This window comes from Daphnia pulex, chromosome 7, assembly GCF_021134715.1.
Source record: "Daphnia pulex isolate KAP4 chromosome 7, ASM2113471v1".
In the NCBI taxonomy this organism is placed as follows: Eukaryota; Metazoa; Arthropoda; class Branchiopoda; order Diplostraca; family Daphniidae; genus Daphnia; species Daphnia pulex.
The window spans coordinates 9,976,891-10,000,000 of NC_060023.1; the positions used below are offsets into that span (position 1 = coordinate 9,976,891).

Consider the following 23,110-nt stretch of genomic DNA (forward strand, 5'->3'; position numbering starts at 1 on the left):
TACAGTTACTATCTAGATTCGTTTTCTCTTTAGACTTTGTTCGTTGTTGATTCAGTTTTGGGTTTATGGACGACATTGCTGGCGTAGCTATCAGTTGGTCTTCAACTTTTGTTTGAATAACATGTGGGACATTTCGTGGTCTGCTGGATGGAGTTCATCGTCACTGGCCATGACGACGGCCCTGGCCGGATTGCTGGGTGGTTATTATTGGGTGTGGAGTCGTTCCCGCTTTGTCCGTCTCATTGACGAACTGCCCGGACCGAAACCACTTCCTTTGCTGGGCAACATCCTCCACCTTGCGAATTTTTCTCTCGATGGTATAAAAACGGTCGTTGTGAACATTAATAAATTCCAAAACGATGAATGAATTCACATTGAGATTTTTTTTCAGATGTGAAGTACGAGCCTATTTACCGGATTTGGATCAGTTACTATCCGGCCGTTTTCATGGCTCACTCTGAACTATTCGAAGTAATAAGCGGTTATTTGTTTATTCAGCACAGTTATTATTTAGCAGCTATTTCCGTTATACTGACAGTCATTTGTTTCCCCCCGAATGTAGCCCATTTTATCGAACCCTAAACTGATTAGTAGGCCACACGAATATGAATATCTCTTTCACGGTGAAAGCCTTGTCCTCTTTACAGGTATTCATTTGATTTCAGTTAGCTTTCATTTAGCTTTATTTGATTATTTAATTCGGGTTCACCACCACTCACAGATGACGCGTGGCGAAAACGTCGTCGCATGCTGAATCCCGCGTTCAGTTTTCAAATTCTCAACGGGTTCATTGGCACTTTCAACGACTTGAGCCTCGACTGCGCTACCAAATTGGAAGAAATGGTCGAAACCGTCCAAGACCAAGAAATGGACTTGTTTCCAATCATGTCTAAACTGGCTTTAGATATTCTCTCTGGTAATGAGTGAAACCCTTTAGATTATAGTATAAGCGCAATGAGATTAATTTTCTATCAATTTTATTTTGACTTTAAAAGAAACTTCCATGGGACGGAAAACGTGGAGCGAAGAGGAAACGATCAACTACATCCAGGGCCTTGAAGGGTAAGTTATCATTTTTATCTCCCTATACTTTTATTTCAAACGACAATTTCAGAAATTTGCATTCATTAACACACTGCCGACATAGATTGGAGCACGTCTACACGCAACGCTCTTTCCACCAGCCGTGGCTCAGAAGCGATTTCATTTTTAAATTGAGTCCACTTTACCGCCTGGAAAAGCGATGCATTTCCATCACGAGGTCCTTAATTGACAAGGTAATTGACAATTGTCATATTTCATTCTCTAATCCCGATGGATATAATAATGTACACTTTTGACTATTACATCAGGTCATTCAAAATCGCCGTGAGCTGCAGAAGAAAAACGGCCAGTGCGAGTCGCTTGTTTCCAACAACAATAACGAGGAAGAAGACGAGTACAACCGACCAAGTAAAAAATGTTTATTTCATTTGACATTATTTTATTAGAATATATACAGTAACAAAAGCTCATTTTTAGAGAAGAGATTGGCTTTCCTGGACCTGCTATTCCAAGCAGCCAAAGCTAATCCGGATCTTAACGACGAGGCGATTCGAAATGAAATTTTTCTATTCATGTCGGCGGTATCAATAATTATCGTCTCACATTTCTCAAATATTATTCACTAACATATTCAATGATTATTTGAAAAATAGGGGCTTGATACAACGTCCTTGACTTTAATTTGGTTCCTTTATCTCATCGCCAAACACCCCGAGCAGCAGGTAACAAATAATTCACATAATTATATCAGCATCACATATTCCGTTGTTTATATGTGCGTATTGATTTCATTTAGAAATTGGTAACGGAAGAATTGGATCAGATTTTTGGCGATTCCGATCGGCCGGTGACGGCCCAGGACTTGATTCGGCTCAAATATTTGGAGTGTTGCATCAAGGAAACATTGAGATTGTATCCGTCCCTTCCGCTCATTTCACGACGTTTAACGGAAGACGTCCAAGCAGGTCGTAATTTTTAATTGACTAAAATTTATAAAGTTCATCTATAACGTATCTATCGTAAATAGGAGGATACACCTTACCAAAGGGTCTAACAGTCATATTCAACATTTACTCTGCTCATCGAAATCCGGAAGTTTATCCCGATCCGGATGCATTCAAGCCGGATCGATTCCTTCCGGAGAACAGCATCGGCCGACATCCGTACGCCTACGTTCCATTTAGCGCTGGCGTCCGCATTTGCATCGGTGAGTTTTCGATTCCGTTTGAAATAAAAAAAAGGAATCTAAATAAAATGGCGCAACTATTTATTCCAGGACACAGGTACGCCATGCTGGAACTGAAAGTCTCTTTGGCCAATTTACTGCGTCGACTCCGATTTTCCGTCTCCGATCCGTCGGCTCCACTCGAAACTCCGTCCATGCAATTAACGGCTAAACCCAAGAGTGGCCAATGCAATTTGATTGTTTCAAAACGAGTCGTTTCATAGGAAATTACTATAGTAAATAATGTCACTCGAAATACATGACACTATTAAGTGTCGATATATTTCCTATATGTTATTTTATCCCTTCAAAATTAGCATTCTGCATTTACCCATAATAGGAAATAACATTATATACATTTAAAAAAAAACTGGAATGGTTAATTGATAAATAATCCGTTCTGACCTGTCTCTGATAAAGTCTAATAATATTTTTCTTCAAATTTGTTCGCAATACAACTTCTTCAAACCAATTTTGCACATTCGAAGCCATTTTTTCTTTTCCTCACCCAGCCTTTAAAAAAAAATTTTTTTTCTAAAGAACAAAAAAAAGGGGAAGGTAAGAAAATTAAAAAAAAAAGTCATTTCGGCACGAGGCAAAAAATCAGCTGCTTTGAAAGTAAAATGTCAGAAGACCTTGAAAAGAAACGAAACATTTTCTACCCACCTGTACACGAGCGTTTGCATGTAGTAAATATACTCCCCATTTCGGTCTCAGACGCAAATCGATTGCACATTGCCAAAAAATGGAAAACGACTTGTTAGAAAGTGCTGAAATTCGAAATTTCCCTTTAAATCTGTTTCAACCCCATTCTCCAATCAGCTCTCTCTTAAAGTTGACGTTCGTTATATATTTGCTGAGTTTGTCGTCCTTTTGTTCTTGCTGGCCAATTACTTGTGCAGTCGCTGTTGATGCCTGCGGAATGTTGCCCTATTAAAAAACTACCCAATAAAATATTCACAACGAATCAAAAGTGAATCAAAAGCGAAACAACATAAGCCAAACTTTAAATAGCGGTACAGGTTTATCTATCAGGTTTCTATAATGCATTAGCTATACATATGTTGTGCGCAACCCGTTTGTCACACGTGAAATCGATTCATTTGTGCTAGATCTTTTCAACTGTTGGAATTCGCAATGCGCTACAGGAAAAGGTGAAAGGGTGCAAAATAAAACTCTCGCTTCCAGCAGAAGAGAGTGTTGTTGTGTTGTACGAGTACGGAGAGAAATCGAGCGTTTTATATGTTATGTAATGAGGGATAAAATAAGTCTTGATTCGAGACATGCACAGGTAGTTGGTGTCCAGCTATCATCGTTTGAACATGTTGGACATTTCGTGGTCTGGATGGATATGGAATCCATCATCATTGGCTATGACGACCCTGATCGGATTGCTGGCCGGCTATTATGGGGTGTGGACTCGTTCCCGTTTTGTCCGTCTCATCGACGCTCTGCCCGGACCCAAGTCACTTCCCGTCCTGGGCAACATCATCGATATTTTGAAGTATTCTGCTAACAGTACGATTCTCAAATTGATTCAGCTCACTTGTGCTATTACATTATATATTGACATATAATCTTGCATCTAATGAACTCATTTGTTTTGCTGTTTTGGCTCTAGATCGTTTGTGTACTGAATGGATCAAACAAAACGGATATATTTTCCGAATGTGGATCGGTTACTATCCGGTGGTTCACGTCGCTCATCACGAACTATTTGAAGTAAGACATTATTATTCAAGCGTTAACTTTATCAAGTTTAAATCACAGGCCCCTAATACCAACAAGCATTTCTTCAACAGCCAATTCTTTCCAATTCAAAACTCGTAACAAAAGTGGACGAATACAAATTCTTATTGCCTGAAAACTGCCTTGCTGTGATACCGGGTACGTAATATATTGAGAGACGCTCAGCTTCTTTCTCCATTCGAGTCTCGTATTAAAAATTACATTTTCGGAATATGGCAGGTGACAAATGGCGTCACCGTCGCCGATTGCTGACTCCGGCGTTCCACTTTAAAATTCTCGATGGATTCATTTCTACCTTCAATGAAAAGAGCATGGCCTCCGCTGCCAAAGTGGAAGAAATTCTGGGCACTGCTGAAAGCCAAGAAATTAACATCTGTCCGATTATAGTCAAGCTGACTTTCGATGCTCTCTACGGTAATTATATAACTACATTTGCGGTAGAACTAACTTCTATTTGGTAAATGAATCAAACGAATCAATCAAGATATGACGTTATCAAATTGTTTGTGATGTTGGAATGCAGAAACTTCCATGGGCAAGAATACGTTGAGTGAAGAGGACACGAGTACATACGCACAGAATCTGGACGGGTGAGTTTTGAAAGGTTAAATGAAATAATCAAATCGGTTTGCACTTTGTCAGCCAATGTTCATCTTGCCAAACAGAATGGCGCACATCTTTAAGGAACGTGCCATCCGTAAACCGTGGCTGAGGATCGATTGGATTTACAAATTCACCTCGCTGTACCGCAAACAAATGCAGTACTCTTCTTTCTTCAACACCTTCCACGAAAAGGTAAATTCGGCTTTGATAATTGATGTCATTATTTCGTCATGTCACGCGCCATTGCGGTCGTCAAAACAGGTGATTCGAGAACGTCGCGAATTGCAGAAGCGAAACGCAGCAGAGAAACACTCAAGTCCTCAGCCAGTGTTGAACAATAATAACGTCGATGAAGAGGACATGCTCACACGACCAAGTAGATATATTACTATAAATTGAAATTGATTTCATCTTCTTTTGATGAAGTTTGATTTATAATCGGCGGTTATTTTTGATTATAGAAGAGAGATTGGCCATTTTGGATTTATTATTAAAAATATCGGAAGAGAATCCTGAATTGGACGACAAGGTGATCGGCGACGAAATTGCCCTTTTCATTATTGCGGTAAAAAAAAATTATTAAAAAAATTATAATATTTTTTTTTTTGGTCGATTTTTAATTCAATTATAAATACGAAGGGTTTCGATTCATCATCTGTGGCCATGAATTGGTTTCTTTACCTCATCGCTAAACATCCGGAACACCAGGTGCGATACATTTTGCAAGTACATATATAATAGAAAAACTAATATTAAATGAATTTTTTTATTTGATTCAGAAATTGGTGACGGACGAATTGGATCAGATTTTTGGCGATTCCGATCGGCCGGTGACGGCGCAGGACTTGACTCAGCTCAAATATTTGGAGTGTTGCATCAAGGAAACTTTGAGGTTGTATCCATCCATTCCATTAGTGGCGCGATACTTAACGGAAGAAGTTCAAGTTGGTAAATCGTTTGTTTTTTTATTCCCAGCAAAATTCGGATGAATTATGGTCAATTTCCTTAGCATCCGCTTATTAAAGTATATTTTCAATTTGATTAATAGGTGATTACACTTTACCAAAGGACTTGCCAGTTATAGTAAATATTTTCTTGAGCCAGCGCAACCCAGAAGTTTTTCCTGAACCGGATGCTTTCAAGCCGGAACGATTTCTACCGGAAAACAGCGTGGGCCGACATCCGTACGCCTTCATTCCGTTTAGCGCCGGACCCCGCAATTGCATTGGTGGGTCGTGTAATTCTCCTACGACAATCGCCTGATGGTTGAATGACAATTTTTTGATACAACATTTGAATTTATTTTTCTAGGACAAAAGTTCGCCATGATGGAAATCAAAATTTCACTCGCCAACATATTGCGGCGGCTGCGATTTTCTTATTCTGATACGTCGGCTCCACTTGATTTCTCTCCCCTTCAAATTACTTTTTTAAAACCGAAAGACAATCAATGCAAATTAATCGTCTCTAAAAAAAAATCGCCCAAAAATCTTTGAAAATTGCATTACAACGAACTAAAAAAAAATTAAATTAAATTAAATTCTTCTCTCAGCTGCTCAAAAAAAAAAGAAATATTCAAAAGAAATAAGGAATGGTAAGAAAAATTTATAAAATGAGTCCAGCACTGCGTGGCTTCTTCAAACAAGACCTTGAAAAGAAACCAAACCTTCTCTTGACAAGTACCCGAGGGAAGACATTATTAATTTGCATAAATAAGAGTCTAAATAAAAGTAGAATTTAATTTCTCAATAGTTAAGGTGGTCAGTCGCCCAATTTGAAAAGAGTTCATTTGCTACCTTTTTTTCTGCTATTACGACTTTACTACACCTGCTATGGATATGGAAATATATTCGAAACGATTTATCTGTTTTGTTTTTTCATTTTTTTTGTTTCTGACTCTTCCTTTCTCTTTTTCCCCAACCTTCAGCGTTTACAGATATGGTGCTATTATATATCCCCTCTTTGTTCACATCAAAACAAAGGGTCCTTTCTCTTTTGGACCTCTTTCAGGTCCATTGTAAAATTTATGTGGTTTCAGTGGGGTTTTATTGGGTAGGTCGGTTCGCTGTTTAAGTTGGTCCTTAACTCCGGCTAAACTCTCAAGTGCGAACATGTTGGACATGTTTCGAACGAGATGGAGCAGTCCATTGTCTTTGACATTCACGGCCGTCGTCGTTTTGCTGGCAGCCGGTTATTATTGGGTGTGGTGTCGTTCTCGTTTTGTTCGCACGAGGTAAAAAGATGGAAAGAATTATGGCAAAAACTTTGTATAGTACATTCGCACATTTGAAACCACTTGTTTGGTAATAAACCATTGAGAGACTAATGGTGTTTCTAACTGGTTTTCATTATATTATTGATAAATGATGATTTCCTTTCCCTGTTTAACCTAGCTCCTCCAATCAACTCTCATCAAGATCGAATTAGGTTTTAGGTTTATGTTGGGTTTGTCTTAATTCCTATTTTAGTTTGTCTGAAACTCTTTTCGAACTAGTCGAAATTTTCTCTTCCATTCTTGGACGTCATCCAGTTTTTGTTGGCCAGTTTCGGGCTTGGAGTCTGATTAAATGGCAAATGAAATCCGGGGCGAATTCTAATGCGCAATCTACTGTGAAATGTTGCCCCATTTAACAAACCCCCAAAAGAAAACCAATTTTTGTAACGAATCAAAAGCGAAACGAAATAAGCCACACTTTCTATACCGGTATAGTTGTTAAGAAAGTATTGGTCACAAACTGACCCAGTCAACAGGAGAGAGTGGCCAACTTAAGTTCGAAAGAAATATGAGAGTTTTATTTGATTAAATAAAGGATAAGAGAGTCTTGATCCGAGACTTGCACAGGTAGTTGGTGTCCGGCTATCATCGTTTGAAGATGCTGAGCATTTCGTGGTCTGCTGCTGGATGGAGTCCATTGTCGCTGATTATGACGACCCTGGTCGGATTGCTGGCCGGCTATTATTGGGTATGGAGTCGTTCTCGTTTTGTTCGCCTCATTGACGCTCTGCCCGGACCCAAGCCACTCCCCGTCCTGGGCAACATTCTCGATCTTTTGAAATATTCTACTGACAGTACGATTTCAAAATTCATTCAGATCACTTTATTATTTCAATCTAACGAACTGATGTGTTTGTTTGTTTTCTTTTCTTTTGGCTTTCTTTATTAGGGCGATTGTGTGTTGATTGGATCAAACAGAACGGATATATTTTCCGAATATTAATCAGTTACTATCCGGTGGTTCACGTCTCTCATCACGAATTATTGGAAGTAAGACAGTATACAAGCGTTAACTATATCAAGTTTGAATCACGCAGGTCCTTACAAATTAGCATTTTTTCCATGTAGCCAATTCTTTCCAATCAAAATCACATAACAAAATCGGACGAATACAAATTTGGTTTACCTGAAAACTGCCTTATTGTGTTAGCGGGTAATAAATAATGGCTTTCTTTATCACTCAGTTCCATAGGATTAGTCTCATATTATTATTCTTGGATATCGCAGGTGACAAATGGCGTCACCGTCGCCGATTGCTGACTCCGGCGTTCCACTTTAAAATTCTCGATGGATTCATGGACTCCATCAATGAAAAGAGCTTTGCCTCCACTGCCAAAATGGAAGAAATTCTGGGAACAGCTGGAAGCAAAGAAATTGACGTCTTTCCAATTATGGTCAAGCTGGCTTTCGATGTTCTCTGCGGTATAATTATATTATGGTTGCTTACATTAATTGGTAAATTGATAAAACGGCTGCTGAGATACTATATAATTTTTTTTCAATTTGTTTGGATGGAATCCAGAAACTTCCATGGGCAAGAATACGTGGAGTGAACAGGACACGAATACATACGCAGAGAATGTCGAGGGGTGAGTTTCAACGGTTTCATTCGATGACAAACCAACTCGTTCACTTGTCGACGATTTCATCTTATGTCAGTATGGAGCACATCTTTATGGAACGTGCCGTCCGTAAACCGTGGCTGAGGATCGATTGGATTTACAAATTCACCCCACTTTACCGCAAACAAATTCGGTACTCTTCTTTCTTAGTCACCTTCTACGAAAAGGTAAATTCGGCTTTGAATGTGTTTTGTGGTTGCGATGATGTCATTGGAAATGAATGTCATTAACTAACAGGTGATTCGAGAACGCCGTGAATTTCACAGACGAAACGCAGAGAAATACGCAATAAGTCAGCCAATGTTGAACAATAACGCCGACGATGAAGAGGTCAACTTCTTACAACCAAGTTAATTGCTGCAATTCTTGTCACACTCAATTTGTCATCTTAATTAAATTAATCGTCAGTCATTTCTCAGAGGAAAGATTAGCCTTTTTGGATTTATTATTAAAAATATCAGAAGAGAATCCCGAATTGGACGACAAGGCGATCGGTGACGAAATTTCCCTTTTTATGCCTGCGGTAAAAAAGTTCTTCGGGAATCAGATTTTTTCGAACAGTTATTCATTGCAGTGATACGTTCAGGGTTTGGATACAACATCTGTGGCCATGAATTGGTTTCTTTACCTTGTCGCTAAACATCCGGAACACCAGGTGCTATACGTTTTGCAAGTATACATATATAATAGAAAAACTATAATATTAAATGAATTTTTTTATTTGATTCAGAAATTGGTGACGGACGAATTGGAACTGGTTTTTGGCGAATCCGATCGGCCGGTGACGGCGCAAGACTTGACTCAGCTCAAATATTTGGAGTGTTGCATCAAGGAATCTTTGAGGTTGTATCCATCCATTCCAGTAGTAGCGCGATACTTAACGGAAGAAGTTCAAGTTGGTAATAAGTCACTTTTGGTTGATTTTGTTTAAGTGCATCCGCTTAAAAAAATATTTTAAATTTGATTAGGTGATTACACTTTACCAAAGGGCTTGACAGTTCTAATAAATATTTACATGACCCATCGCAATCCAGAGGTTTATCCTGATCCGGATGCTTTCAAGCCGGAACGATTCCTTCCGGAGAACTGTATCGGTCGGCATCCATACGCTTTCATTCCATTTAGCGCCGGACCCCGCAATTGCATCGGTGGGTCTAATTCTCTTACGATAATAGCCTACACCATTGAATAATTTTGGTTTGAATTAAATTTTCTAGGACAAAAGTTCGCCATGTTGGAAATCAAAATTTCACTTGCTAACATATTGCGGCGGCTGCGATTTTCTCATTCGGATATGTCGGGTCCACTTGAAATCTCTACAATGCAACTTACTTTTAAACCCAAGGACAATCAATGCAAATTAATCGTCTCTAAAAAAATCGCCCAATAATCTTTTAAAATTGTATTACAACGAACTAAAAGGAAAATAAAATAAAATTCTTCTCCCAGCCTCTAAAAAAATATTCAAAAGAGAAAGGAACGGTAAGAAAAATTCATAAAATCATTCCGCCATTCACGGCTTCTTGTTCTACAAGAAGACCTTGAAAAGAAATAAAACATTATCTCTTGGCAACTAACACCACAGGGAAGACGTTATTAATTTGCCTAAATGAGCTATAAAAGTCTAATTTAATTTGTTGTGTGTAATTTGTTATTATCCTGTTCAATTGGTTTTTCAGTTTTCTTTTTCTAACTCTTCCTTTCTTTCTTTCCCCAACCTTCAGCGTTTACAGAGATGGTGTAAGCTTCCTGCTATTATATATTGCCTCCGTCAGATGCAAATAAATGCGCATAAATGACAAATTATTCCTTAAATAGTCTAATGGCATTATATTTGCATATTTAGTATGTATAGATTTTCGGCCACTTTTAAGTCATAGAAGGAAAACACAATTCCTTTAATGGCAAATACTATATTGTTATATAATATTCTTCTGCAACTTTGGCAAGTTTGGCAACGCAGATAGGCCTACACTTAATTGTTTGGTAAATTCTTTTTTTGGGAGACCTGTATTTCTAACTGGTTCGTCTTGTTGATCCCTAACCTAAATATATGCAAAAAAAAACTCACAAAAAGGGTCAGTGAAACGAATTTTTTGCTACGAGTTCTATATTCCATGATGAAACGCCAAATCTTATAGTAAAGAGTGAAATCAAAACAAGTAGTAGCTATTTCTTTCTATTTTTAAATGATATTATACTCTCCAGAACTGTGTTTTCTCTTTAGACTTTGTTCGTTGTTAATTCAGTTTGGGTTTACGGGACGGCATCATTGCTGGCGTATTAGTTGGTCCTCAACTTTTGTTTGAATAACATGTGGGACATTTCGTGATCTGCTGCTGGATGCAGTCCATCGTCACTGGCCATGACGACGGTCCTGGCCGGAATTCTAACCGGTATTATTGGGTGTGGAGTCGTTCTCGTTACAAAAAACTCGTTACAAACGCAAATACATTTCACATTGCCAAAAAATGGAAAACGACTTGTTAGAAAGTGTTAACCTATTCTCCAATCAGCTCTCTCTTCAAGTTGACGTTCGTTATATTTGCTGAGTTCGTCGTCCTTTTGTTTTTTGCTGGCCAATTACTTGTGCAGTCGTTGTTGATCTACTGCGGAATGTTGCCCTATTAAACCTCACCCCAATAAAATATTCACAACGAATCAAAAGCGAAACAACATCAAGCCACACTTTCTATATAGCGGTACACAGGTTTCTATAACGCATTAGCTATACATATATGTTGTGCGCAACTCGTTTGCCACGTGAACTCGATTAATTTGTGTTGGATATTTTCAACTGGGTTTCGCAATGCGCCAGGAAAGGGTGCAAAACACAGCTATCGCTTCCAACAGAAGAGAGTGGTGTACGAGTTGGGAGAGAAATCGAGCGTGTTTTATTTTATCAAATGAGGGATTGATTCGAAACATGCACAGGTAGCTAGTTGGTGTCCGGCTATCATCGTTTGAACATGTTGGACATTTCGTGGTCTGGATGGAAATGGAGTCCATCACTGCTGGCCATGACGACCCTGGCCGGATTGCTGGCCGGCTATTATTGGGTGTGGAGTCGTTCCCGCTTTGTCCGCCTCATCGACGCTCTGCCTGGACCGAAAACGTTTCCTTTGCTGGGCAACGTTCTCGATCTTTTGAAATATTCTACTGACAGTACGATTTCAAAATTAAAAATTCAGCTCTCTTGTTTATTAAATCTAATGGACTTTATTTTGTTTTTTTATTTTTCTTTTGGCTTTCTTTATTAGGGCGATTGTGTGTTGATTGGATCAAACAGAACGGATATATTTTCCGAGTATGGATTGGTTACTATCCGGCGGTTCACGTCTCTCATCACGAATTATTGGAAGTAAGACAGTATACAAGCGTTAACTATATCAAGTTTGAATCACTCAGACTCTTACAAATTTGCATTTTCTCCATGTAGCAAATTCTTTCCAATCAAAATCACATAACAAATCCAATCGAATACAAATTAATTTTCCCGGAAAACTGCCTTGGTGTGTTAGCGGGTAATGACATTAGCTTTCTTCATTCCCATTCGAAGCTCTTATTATTATTTTCGGGATATCACAGGTGACGAATGGCGTCACCGTCGCCGATTGCTGACTCCGGCGTTCCACTTCAAAATTCTCGATGGATTCGCGTCTACCATGAATGAAAAGAGCATGGCCTCCGCTGCCAAAGTGGAAGAAATTCTGGGGCCATCAGCTGGAAGCAAAGAAATTGACGTCTTTCCAATTATGGTCAAGCTGGCTTTCGATGTCCTCTACGGTAATTATTATAATACGATTGAACTATAACTTCTATTTGGTAAATTAATCAAACAGTTAATATGATATGATATCAAATATAAACTGTTTGGATGGAATCCAGAAACTTCCATGGGCATGAATACGTGGAGTGAACAGGACACGAATACATACGCAGAGAGTCTTGAGGGGTGAGTTTCAACGGTTTCATTCGATGACAAAATCAACTCGTTCACTTGTCGACGATTTCATCTTATGTCAGTATGGAGCACATCTTTATGGAGCGTGTCGTCCGTAAACCGTGGCTGAGGATCGATTGGATTTACAAATTCACCTCACTGTACCGCAAACAAATGCAGTACTCTTCTTTCTTCAACAACTTCACCGAAAAGGTAAATTCGGCTTTGATAATTGATGTCATTATTTCGTCATGTCACGCGCCATTGCGGTCGTCAAAACAGGTGATTCGAGAACGTCGCGAATTGCAGAAGCGAAACGCAGCAGAGAAACACTCAAGTCCTCAGCCAGTGTTGAACAATAATAACGTCGATGAAGAGGACATGCTCACACGACCAAGTAGATATATTACTATAAATTGAAATTGAGTTCATCTTCTTTTGATGAAGTTTGATTTATAATCGGCGGTTATTTCTGATTATAGAAGAGAGATTGGCCCTTTTGGATTTATTATTAAAAATATCGGAAGAGAATCCTGAATTAGACGACAAAGTGATCGGCGACGAAATTTCCCTTTTCATATCCGCGGTAAAAATTCTTCCTAAATTTTTTCTTTTCTTTGGGTCGATTTTTAATTCAATTATAAATATAAAGGGTTACGATTCATCATCTGTGGCCATAACTTGGTTTCTTTACCTCATCGCTAAACATCCGGAACACCAGGTGCTATTCTTTTTACAAGTACATATAATAGAAAAACTAATATTAAATGAATTTTTTGATTTCATTTAGAAATTGGTGACGGACGAATTGGATCTGATTTTTGGCGATTCCGATCGGCCGGTGACGGCGCAGGACTTGACTCGGCTCAAATATTTGGAGTGTTGCATCAAAGAAACATTGAGGTTGTATCCATCCCTTCCATTAATGGCGCGATACTTAACGGAAGAAGTTCAAGTTGGTAATAAGTCACTTTTGGTTGATTTTGTTTAAGTGCATCCACTTAAAAAAATATTTTCAATTTGATTAGGTGATTACACTTTACCAAAGGGCTTGACAGTTCTAATAAATATTTACATGACCCATCGCAACCCAGAAGTTTATCCTGATCCGGATGCTTTCAAGCCGGAACGATTCCTTCCTGAGAACTGTATCGGTCGGCATCCATACGCCTTCATTCCGTTTAGCGCCGGACCCCGCAATTGCATCGGTGGGTCTAATTCTCTTACGATAATAGCCTACACCATTGAATAATTTTGGTTTGAATAAATTTTCTAGGACAAAAGTTCGCCATGCTGGAAATCAAAATTTCACTTGCCAACATATTGCGGCGGCTTCGATTTTCTCATTCGGATATGTCGGGTCCACTTGAAATCTCTACAATGCAACTTACTTTTAAACCCAAGGACAATCAATGCAAATTAATCGTCTCTAAAAAAATCGCCCAATAATCTTCTCCAAGCCTAAAAAAAAAAAAAAAAAAAAATATTCAAAAGAAAAAGGAACGGTAAGAAAAATTCATAAAATCATTCCGCCATTGCACAGCTTCTTCTACAATAAGACCTTGAAAGGAAACAAAACATTCCCTTGACAACCCGAGGGAAGACATTATTAATTTGCATAAATGAGCTATAAAAGTATAATTTAATTTCTCTATTTAAAGGTGGTCACTTGCCCAATTTGAAAAGAGATTTGTTCTGCTTTACTACACCTGATTTGATACGCAAATATTCGAAACGATTTTTCTGTTTTGTTATTGGTTAAATTGGTTTTTCACTTTTTGTTTTCTAACTCTTCCTTTCTTTCTTTCCCCAACCTTCAGCGTTTACAGAGATGGTATAATTATATATCCCCTCCGTCAGATGCAAATAAATGCGCATAGAGGCTAAATTTGTCGGCTCAATAGGCAACGTTTTTTTTAGAAAGTGTTCACATCAAAACAAAGGGTCCTTTCTCTTTTGGATCTCTTTCAGCCATTGTAAATTTATTTGGTTTCGGGGGTTTCTTGGGTACGTCGCTTCGCTGTTTTAAGTTGGTCCCTGATTGGTCCTAAACTCTCGTGTGCCAAACATGTTGGACATGTTTCGAACGAGATGGAGCAGCCCATTGTCTTTGACATTCACGGCCGTCGTCATTTTGCTGGCAGCCGGTTATTATTGGGTGTGGTGTCGTTAGATCGTTTCGTTCGCCTCATCGACGCCATGCCCGGACCGAAACCACTTCCCATATTGGGAAACCTCCTCGACGTTGCCAATATTCCTCTGGACGGTACTGTATATCATTTGTTTTTTTTAGTATTTCGTTTTTAAAAATTCAAAGGAAAGATGCAAAATATTTTGTTTGGTCCACAGAGATTGTACTGAGCGTGAGCCGCTATAATAATCCCTTGAATAATCCTATTTACAAATTGTGGATCGGTTTCTATCCAGCGGTTGTCGTCGCCCATCCTGAACTGTGGAAAGTAAGAACACATTTTTTTTTTTCAGTGTTAAATAACCGTTCCACGATTTTATCATATTTATTAGCCGATTTTATCGAGCCACAAACTGTTGGCAAGGCCACACGAATACAAGTTTTATTTTCCTGAGAACAGCCTCACGAATTTAACAGGCGAGATAAAACAACACTGAAAATCATTTGCTATTTCATGTAATTATTTATCCAGCAGGCGAACCGTGGAGAGAACGTCGTAGCCTGCTGAATCCAGCGTTCCATTTTCAAATCCTCAACGGGTTCGTGGAAACTTTCAACGACTTGAGCCTCGACTGCGTTGCCAAAATGACAGAAAGTCTTGGTCGGACTGGACAAAAAGAAATGAACGTCTTTTCCATCATGTCCAAGCTGGTCTTGGATATTCTTTGCGGTTGGCTGTAATTATACATAGGTATTTACTAAAGCCGTGTAAACTTTAATTGGAAAATCTAAGAAACTTCCATGGGAGGGAAAGTTTGGAGCGAGGAGGAATCGACGAAATTCGCCAAAGGGATCGACGTGTGAGTTTATATCAAATGAAACTGGACAATTCAGATTGATTTGAATTGACCTAATATCCCGACAGATTGGAAAATATCTTTAGGCAACGCCTGATACATAAACCTTGGCTGAGGATCGATTGGATTTTCAAATTGACTTCACTTTACCGCCAACAAAAGCAGGTCCTATCAGATACTAATGCTTCCGTTGACAAGGTATAAACTATAATGTTGGTCTACAAAAGTGTTTTATATACCGGTACGTTTAATTGTATTTAATATCAATCCTGATTGACTTATAAACCTGAAGGTTATTCAAAATCGTCGCCAATCGCACAGACCAAAGGCGGAGAAGCACTTTGGCCAATCAGATTATTCAGTGTCCACCATTGACGAGGATTCACGACCAAGTATAACCGATCAATTCTTATAATCACATTCCCAAGTGTCTTCAACATCAACTTCAAATAATATCAGAGGAGAGATTGGCCTTTCTGGATTTATTGATGGTAAAGGCGTCGGAGGAGAATTCTGATATGAATGATGAAGTATTAAGAAATGAAGTTTCTACCTTCATGGCTGCGGTAAGCTATTGCAATTAATATAATAAGTTTACTTGGAAATAATTGGACTTGGAAATATTTTGAATGATATAGGGTCTCGATTCAACAGCTGTCGCCTTTAACTGGTTCCTCTATCTCATCGCCAAGCATCCCGATCACCAGGTTTATAATTAATTCAAATGTAAAAGCTAAACACACACAGTTTTACGGTAATTCGTTTATGACAAAAACAGAAATTGGTAACGGACGAATTGGATCTGATTTTTGGCGATTCCGATCGACCGGTGACGGCGCAGGACTTGACTCGGCTCAAATATTTGGAGTGTTGCATCAAGGAAACATTGAGGTTGTATCCACCTTTTCCGGCGGTATCACGATACCTATCGGAGGACGTTCAATCAGGTTATCATTTATTTGCGAATTCCTACATTTATTGCTGAAGTTAATAATAATGTTTAACTTAGGTGGTTATACCCTACCAAGAGGTCTGACAGTTGTCATCAATATTTTCGCTGCCCACCATGACCCTACGGTTTTCTCAGATCCGGATGCATTCAAGCCGGAGCGATTCCTTCCGGAGAACAGCTTCGACCGACATCCGTACGCCTTTATTCCATTCAGCGCTGGACCCCGCAATTGCATCGGCAAGTTAAATTACTTTAGCGAAATTTTGTACGGACGTTTTAAAGAAAATTAAAATAATATTTCATCATTTTACAGCCCAAAAATACGCCATGATGGAGCTGAAAGTTTGTTTGGCGAACATTTTACGACGATTGAAATTTTCTCTTGTTGATCCGTCGGCTCCGCTAGAAATTCCTTCCCCTCAGCTTTTGCTTAAACCGAAGGATGGCAAATGTAACCTCATCGTTTCTAAGAGATTGGACATTTCCTAATGGAATGTATTCACACATGTGACATTTACACTTCAGCCGTTTATTGGGTTGGAAAACGAAAGTGTTTCAAGCATGTTTAACTTGTTTGGAAATCTAATGCAAGTACGAATGTCAGAAGTCAAGCACATATTGTATAAGAACCAACACGATTTCTCTTTCTCAGATCAGATGGAACTAATAATCCCGATATTTAAATTTGCGATAGCTTATAGGAATAATAATAACCTAATTTCAGTGTTAGGAACGTCACCAATTGACTTAAGTCAAATTTTGACTTAAGTCATGACTTAAGTCAAATTTTGACGTATACGTCGACTGCGACTGAAATAAAATTTATGCGTGACTTTTACGTTGACGTTTGACGTGAAAAAAATTTGGAATCTTAAAAAAAGTCAAAATAAAAACGTCATCTGGCAATGTTGACGAACAATGCCGTGGATCTAAGATCATAAGATTTTTTCGTCTGTAATTTTCGTAAAACATATCAGTTGTCATCAAAAGTCATGACAATGGCGTCTACTACTATAGAGAAAGATTCGTGGACTGATTCTGGTGTCTTTAGTTTAGTCGTCGTTGTTGTCTTTAGTAACCACCTGTCAAATAGCGTAAAAATACATGACTTATTTTGTGACTTAAGTCATGACGGTGACGTAATTTTTTTTGGCAGTTACGTTGACTTTTTTTTTTTGACTTTTGACGTTAGGTTTTCAAATGACGTATGACGTGCAAATTTTTTCTAAGTCACTGGAAACTCCGTGACGTTCCGAACACTGCCTAATTTGAATTGCAATTTTACTAGTAAGTCAGACTACGCAGTACAAAACAACTAAGAGTTACAAGCGGATTATTTATCATCGTGTTACGACCTGGTAAGACGGTACCGTAGGCTCCAATATGTGGATGACGAAGAAAATTTGAATCGTCTCAGAAGAGTCGAACGAACAACTTTCCATCTTCGTAAAAGGCTGACCTGCGTTTCGGCAATAAATATCGCCAGCTATTGAAAAATGCAATCAAATAAGATCTAAGAAATAGATGATTAACCTATGCCATTGTGGGCTGAATGGAATGTGGAAGGACGGCTATCCAATTGTCTGTTCGGGGAATAATAAGAAGCTGCTCCGGGTTTGAAAACGGCTGGATCGCGGGGAACAATCGAGGATTGCGGTGCAGCATTCCGTAGATGGGAATCAAAATATTGCATCCGGCCGGAATGGTATGCTCTCCTGAAAATCGTACGAAATTGTGCGCGGCTTTTGCCCCCCTTATTATTGAATGGAATGATTCATATCGTAAAATTAAAAAAGATGAGCGTCGAATATATATAAGTTTCGAACCAATTTGAATGTCGTGAGCCGACGATCCTTTCGATGAGCCCGCAGAGCGGGTTTACAATCCCAGGGCTTCTTTGATGCAACATTCCATAAACTTGGAAACGGAAGAGAGAGATCCGCCCTCCATGGAGCAATCACGATCGTCCCGAGTCGCCGAAATGATCCCGAAGCTCTTCCCTACGTAATACGTAATAAACGTCATAAAAGAATTTTGAAAAGCTTCCGGCTGTGCGCTGCTCTAATGAATTTTGTTTGATATACTTGGTGTTGCTGTGGGATATAAGAGCCGCCATGCAGAGTAAAGAAACCAAGCTACCGAAGTTGTGGCGTGTCCCTTTTAAGAAAAATAAAATTAAATGAAACGTCAACGTGAATAATCATCACAATGAAGCGGCGTATACGCAATTATCTATAAATAACTCCTAAGGCGAATGTTTCAATCACCTGGCGCAGATCTCGGTCGGTTAAATCGTTTTGGGCGTCGTCAGGACATTTCGATAAGCAAAGAAATCGAGCAGAGGCAGATTTCCTCTCTGTTTCGTTAATGAGAAAGACGATAATAAATTAGACCAGTTTAATTAGATTGCAATAGGGATCTCAGTAGTATAGGCTCTTCCAGCTTCCGATTTTGATTATCACGACCAGTTGAGCTCGCTCGCTTCTTACCCGAATGACCTACATATAATACGTACCCAATAACAAATAACATCCAGTGAACTTCTTCGCTTTAAGAAAAAAAAAAAGAAATAATAATATTGACATTGTCTGTGAAGCGGTGAAGAGTTGAACGTTTTTTGTTCACGGCCCGTCCAAGTCAAATGAAATTTGGGTCATTCTATAAAAAGATGTGTCGAGAATCTTTGATTATTGAACTGCGACTTTTTGCGTTAGAGATTCGTACAACAATATACGGAGAATCTATCTAACCTATGAACATTGTTGGCGTATTGGCCGTCTCGGTTCGTTTTGGGGCATTTATATCCGCGCGTCCCCATTGCCGTCTCCTATTATTATCGGTGACGGCAAATATTGAACGTACAAATCATTTTCAAGAATGGCATCAGCAGTCTGAAAAAAGGAAGTCGTCGAACGCACCGCAAATAGAAATGTCAAGTGTGCAACGATATAGTAGTCAGCAGTGGGTAAACATCGACTATCCGCTCTCACTTTCGTCCTTGAACGGCTCCTGACAGGAGCGAGTTACGCCAACATGGGAGCCGCAGAGCAGAGGACATCACTGGCCCTGATTGTTGCCCATGAAAACGTCCAGGATTCGCGTTCAGGATTTTTAAGTGGCGAATGCCCCGGAGTCAACAACAACCACTGACGTGATTTCCATTTCTGACCTTTTGGCGGCGACGATTTGAACACATTTCTGAACATATTTTGTCACCATTAAATCTAATCAATTTTTTAAAACCTTTGGCTGGTTAATTATCCATCGCCGAGCCAGCGGCGGCAGACACCATTCATAATAATCTATATACTGCTTTGTCCAGAATGACGTTGCTGGATAAAATTGGATGGATAAACAATTCAAAGTATGTCGTGTATATTTGTGTGGTTGTCTACTATACAAAGTTTGAGCTATTTACCTCAACAAGCTCTGGAGATGAGTTATGCTGACGTTGCAGCATTGGGGACACTCGAGCAACCAGCGATGATAATTTCGCCATATTTCCGAGGCCACGGTTATATATGTGAAGCGTTTCCAGCGATCCTGCGTGAATAACAAACTTTGTCAAAAAAAAAAAAGCCTAAAAGTTTCCATTTTTTCTCTCTTTCTATTCAGCTTGGCTTGTATATTTGCTCGCCGTCCCTCCTTTGATATCCAAAAGGCATTTCCAATCAAAAGTCGAGGACGACGAGGTCCCGGTAATCGCCCAATCGAAATGTTCGACAACTTGGAATGTCGTTCGTTGGTTCGAAAACCCCATTTCAGCGACAGATAAATCACGACCACCAGCACCAAAGTGGCCAAAGTTGCGGAATTGATTTCCAGGAGGAAAGACATGACTAAACAAGGAGCACCGAAGAGGATCAAGCCGCTGCCAAACTGAAAATATTTGGGACATCAAAGTTAATACGGAGAAACGAGATTTTCATTCCCTCTCTCATCCCTCTTGACTTCCGTATAAAAATCTTTCATATACCAAACAGAAATGGTACTATTAGATTTATTATTAGATTTCAATTAAAACTTATTCCCTTATCGTTTTTGAGCGGTTTGGATTGTTAAGAGGGGAGTTGGATTTTTTATCATTTCTAATTTCTATCGATATCTTATTTCGTAAGCGTGCTGATTAGAACAATATTGGGCAAGTGTCGTCTGCTTGCGTTAAGTTAAAAATTTCGAAGAAGTCAGCATGAAGTCAGTGACAAAGTTCCAGATTTAAACAGACTTACATTTGTTTTTGATAACCGTCATACTCTTTAGCGGGTAAATAAAACTAAAAATACCAATTATAGAATGATTGTGAGAGCTATAGAAGAGACCTGTTCTAAATTTGGGAAATGTTACTTCCTAACGACTAGCATTTACCATGTGAGATGTGATTGCCCTGACGATGCATAGCAGTTTGTTTGTACTACGAAACCGTTTTCTATTTTGCAGATTCGAGGCCAGAGTCAGCCGTCATAACCAATCAATATGCAAGTTTGGCTTGTGCTGGGATTGAGCAGCATGTCACCAGAAGTCTCATCGCTTGGGTAATGATTTTTGTTACTTTTATTGACCTGTGACCTACTATAGATATTATAATGCTGCATTACCTGCATCAATACAGTGTATTACATGTAAACCTTTCATTCACCCATTTGTTAACCTTAAGGGTTAACCCAGTGTCTCATTTTCAACTTTTCCTGACTTGTTGTTTCTGTCAACATTTTTTCGTAATCCATTTTCTTTTTTTATACAGATAAACAGCATCCCTCTTGATTGGAGAAACTTCTGTTGTCGGCCGAGTTATGGATCTCCCTTTTTCCCCTTTTTTAAAATGTCCTCGTGTACACCCATGTGAGTGTGGGTGTATTCACGAGGCCACCCTTTTTACCCTATCCCGTCTGCTGGTGTAATTCAACTCTTCAGCGGATGGATGGAGCAACCGTGGATGCCTGGCTGTATTTCCCAGGCATAAAGGTAAGACAAAATTGATCTCTATTCTTCCTTTTGGACAATTTTTGGTGGCTTTGATTGTAAATCGTTACGTAGTCACGAAGTATGTTAATTCCTGATGAGCTAGGCGGTTGACTGCAACTGTTTTCTCTCTCCGTTTTTGTTTTTTTCTCAGATAGAGTTCACTAAAACTCTTATTTGTCGAACGACTGCAGTCTTGTTTTTGTACCTCACAAATTTTCTGTGGGTAAACCATCACATTTGAAAATATTTGAACTTTAAACACATGTAAAGTGCAACAAGACATTTTTTGTCTGACCAAGAGGGACCTGCCGCCACACCGGCACCTCCTCGTATTGACGTCACTAACGCCTCAAGGCATGTCAAAATTGCCATAATAGATAGCCCTTTTTCTTTGTCGTTTCTAAAAGCATTTGAATAGGAAAGAAATCAAAAGAAACTAACTCCCGAATTGACATTGTAAGTAAGGTACCGTTTATTATTACCGCTGTTTTATTTTGAGACAAAGTAACAAGTATGTATCATTAGACGAGCAATGAACCGTGAATGCTTGTTAATGTGTACTTTTGTGGAGCGCTTTATTAGTTAGTGTACAGCTAGGGAAGAGCTACACGGTTCATGCGTGAGATAGATGTACATGTCTCATCATCATGTCCAGTGGGCTATAGAGTAGCTAGAGAGCAACTTGCGGGAGCAGCAGCAGCTCTCGGGTTATACACATTTTGAGCTGAGGGTGTACAGTATAGTAGTTTCACTTTTGAAAGCAAATAATGGACGAGTTTGGTTGCTGCTATACTGCCGGTTGGCAAGGGTTCAAATAAGTTTCGACGCGCTGATGACTGAGATTTAACGAACTTAACAAGTAAATACGGTCGGGCTGCCGCCGTGCTGGTACGTGTATAACGGTAACTCACGCTGTAACTCTGACTACACCAGTGTGCCATTGAGAATCGGGGAATAAATACACAGATTGGCTCAACACGGTTTTACGCCGTCTAGAGAGAGTCTCTCTGTACATTTGGGTGGCTCCCGGGGGATGAATGGACATTGTGCAGGCGAGTGACGTAAACGAAACAAGATTTGCCATAGAGGAGAGAAAGCGAAGAGCTTTCTCCGGGAAACAAAAGCAACATCTCCGACGACGACAACAACAACAACAAAATAAATAGAAAAAGGGACAAACTCATTTATTCGGACGACAGCCAGTCTCGTCTATATTCTCTAAAAACAAAAATATAACCTTGTCCTGTCAACCTGGGAACCGGAATTGTCGAGTCAAAGTTTTCTGGGAAATGTCATGAGCGTTTTGAGCTGCTGCCTTAGGTTTCATACAGCGTTTAGATGATGTAAAACAACCAAATGTCTCCACACACACACACCGCTCACCGAAATAATAATAATCCCCCCTCCAAAAAAGGAAAGTCATTTTCAATCTTTTTCTCGACACCCAGAAAATCGATAGTGTCGTTACTTCTTTTCTTTTTTGGACACGGATCAGTATATATAAAGCGGCGGAAGTGCAGAGGGGGGGGGGGGTATTGTGTGTGTGTATAAAGTGCAAGAGTTTTCCCTTTCCTTTGTGCTGGGATCTGCTGTGGTGGTGAACGTTCCCCCAAATTGCGCCCGGATTGTGAATGGATCCCATCACTCGCATCGTCGGCTCCGTCCAGGTTGTTGGCTATTGTTCGATAAGGAGTCGCGGATCAATTTTTATTTTCTTTCTTTCCTCCTGATGGTTTTTCTCTTTTAC

General features: G+C 39.3%; 6 protein-coding genes and 1 long non-coding RNA gene across 10 annotated transcripts in view; all 7 read left to right on the forward strand.

Annotated features, from left to right (window-relative positions):
* The first annotated feature begins 64 nt into the window (after positions 1-64).
* LOC124198638 (cytochrome P450 4c3-like) lies at positions 65-2,741 on the forward strand. Its single transcript, XM_046594585.1, has 12 exons — positions 65-317; positions 392-471; positions 563-647; positions 722-916; positions 996-1,062; positions 1,148-1,277; positions 1,353-1,452; positions 1,522-1,625; positions 1,698-1,766; positions 1,841-2,009; positions 2,072-2,251; positions 2,321-2,741. Exons 1-12 carry the CDS (start codon positions 122-124, stop codon positions 2,491-2,493), a joined length of 1,548 nt encoding a protein of 515 aa, XP_046450541.1. The 5' UTR covers positions 65-121; the 3' UTR covers positions 2,494-2,741.
* Positions 2,742-3,536: 795 nt separating this feature from the next.
* LOC124198635 (cytochrome P450 4c3-like) lies at positions 3,537-6,174 on the forward strand. Of its 3 annotated transcripts, XM_046594580.1 has the most exons (12): positions 3,538-3,787; positions 3,891-3,991; positions 4,072-4,156; positions 4,238-4,432; positions 4,542-4,608; positions 4,684-4,813; positions 4,883-4,997; positions 5,083-5,186; positions 5,261-5,329; positions 5,401-5,569; positions 5,670-5,849; positions 5,933-6,174. In XM_046594580.1, the coding sequence occupies exons 1-12, from the start codon at positions 3,592-3,594 to the stop codon at positions 6,115-6,117; spliced, it is 1,596 nt and encodes a 531-aa protein (XP_046450536.1). In that variant the 5' UTR covers positions 3,538-3,591; the 3' UTR covers positions 6,118-6,174. The 3 variants fall into 3 exon arrangements, with proteins under 3 accessions (XP_046450534.1, XP_046450536.1, XP_046450537.1); XM_046594578.1 differs by having other exon boundaries at positions 3,537-3,787; positions 4,684-4,997; XM_046594581.1 differs by having other exon boundaries at positions 3,641-3,773; positions 4,684-4,997.
* A 1,193-nt stretch (positions 6,175-7,367) lies between these two features.
* Positions 7,368-9,966, forward strand: LOC124198636 (cytochrome P450 4C1-like). Of its 2 annotated transcripts, XM_046594583.1 has the most exons (12): positions 7,368-7,690; positions 7,786-7,886; positions 7,965-8,049; positions 8,124-8,318; positions 8,419-8,485; positions 8,556-8,685; positions 8,756-8,867; positions 8,938-9,041; positions 9,105-9,173; positions 9,249-9,417; positions 9,487-9,666; positions 9,736-9,966. In XM_046594583.1, exons 1-12 carry the CDS (start codon positions 7,495-7,497, stop codon positions 9,906-9,908), a joined length of 1,581 nt encoding a protein of 526 aa, XP_046450539.1. In that variant the 5' UTR covers positions 7,368-7,494; the 3' UTR covers positions 9,909-9,966. The 2 variants fall into 2 exon arrangements, with proteins under 2 accessions (XP_046450539.1, XP_046450538.1); XM_046594582.1 differs by having other exon boundaries at positions 7,381-7,690; positions 9,105-9,417.
* Positions 9,967-11,380: 1,414 nt separating this feature from the next.
* Positions 11,381-14,349, forward strand: LOC124198637 (cytochrome P450 4C1-like). Its single transcript, XM_046594584.1, has 12 exons — positions 11,381-11,683; positions 11,779-11,879; positions 11,958-12,042; positions 12,107-12,304; positions 12,407-12,473; positions 12,545-12,674; positions 12,744-12,858; positions 12,944-13,047; positions 13,114-13,182; positions 13,252-13,420; positions 13,490-13,669; positions 13,738-14,349. Exons 1-12 carry the CDS (start codon positions 11,488-11,490, stop codon positions 13,908-13,910), a joined length of 1,587 nt encoding a protein of 528 aa, XP_046450540.1. The 5' UTR covers positions 11,381-11,487; the 3' UTR covers positions 13,911-14,349.
* A 90-nt stretch (positions 14,350-14,439) lies between these two features.
* LOC124198641 (cytochrome P450 4g15-like) lies at positions 14,440-15,114 on the forward strand. Its single transcript, XM_046594590.1, has 3 exons — positions 14,440-14,727; positions 14,811-14,920; positions 14,985-15,114. The coding sequence occupies exons 1-3, from the start codon at positions 14,553-14,555 to the stop codon at positions 15,087-15,089; spliced, it is 390 nt and encodes a 129-aa protein (XP_046450546.1). The 5' UTR covers positions 14,440-14,552; the 3' UTR covers positions 15,090-15,114.
* A 114-nt stretch (positions 15,115-15,228) lies between these two features.
* Positions 15,229-17,116, forward strand: LOC124198639 (cytochrome P450 4c3-like). The gene is made up of 8 exons (XM_046594586.1): positions 15,229-15,452; positions 15,518-15,647; positions 15,742-15,841; positions 15,909-16,015; positions 16,088-16,156; positions 16,228-16,396; positions 16,459-16,638; positions 16,715-17,116. Exons 1-8 carry the CDS (start codon positions 15,394-15,396, stop codon positions 16,888-16,890), a joined length of 990 nt encoding a protein of 329 aa, XP_046450542.1. The 5' UTR covers positions 15,229-15,393; the 3' UTR covers positions 16,891-17,116.
* A 3,448-nt stretch (positions 17,117-20,564) lies between these two features.
* LOC124198649 overlaps positions 20,565-23,110 on the forward strand; it is a 4,145-nt gene continuing 1,599 nt past the window's right edge. The window contains exons 1-3 of the long non-coding RNA XR_006876649.1: positions 20,565-20,664; positions 20,839-20,933; positions 21,143-21,363. This is a non-coding gene — a long non-coding RNA (uncharacterized LOC124198649). The remainder of the gene's footprint in view (positions 20,665-20,838; positions 20,934-21,142; positions 21,364-23,110) is intronic.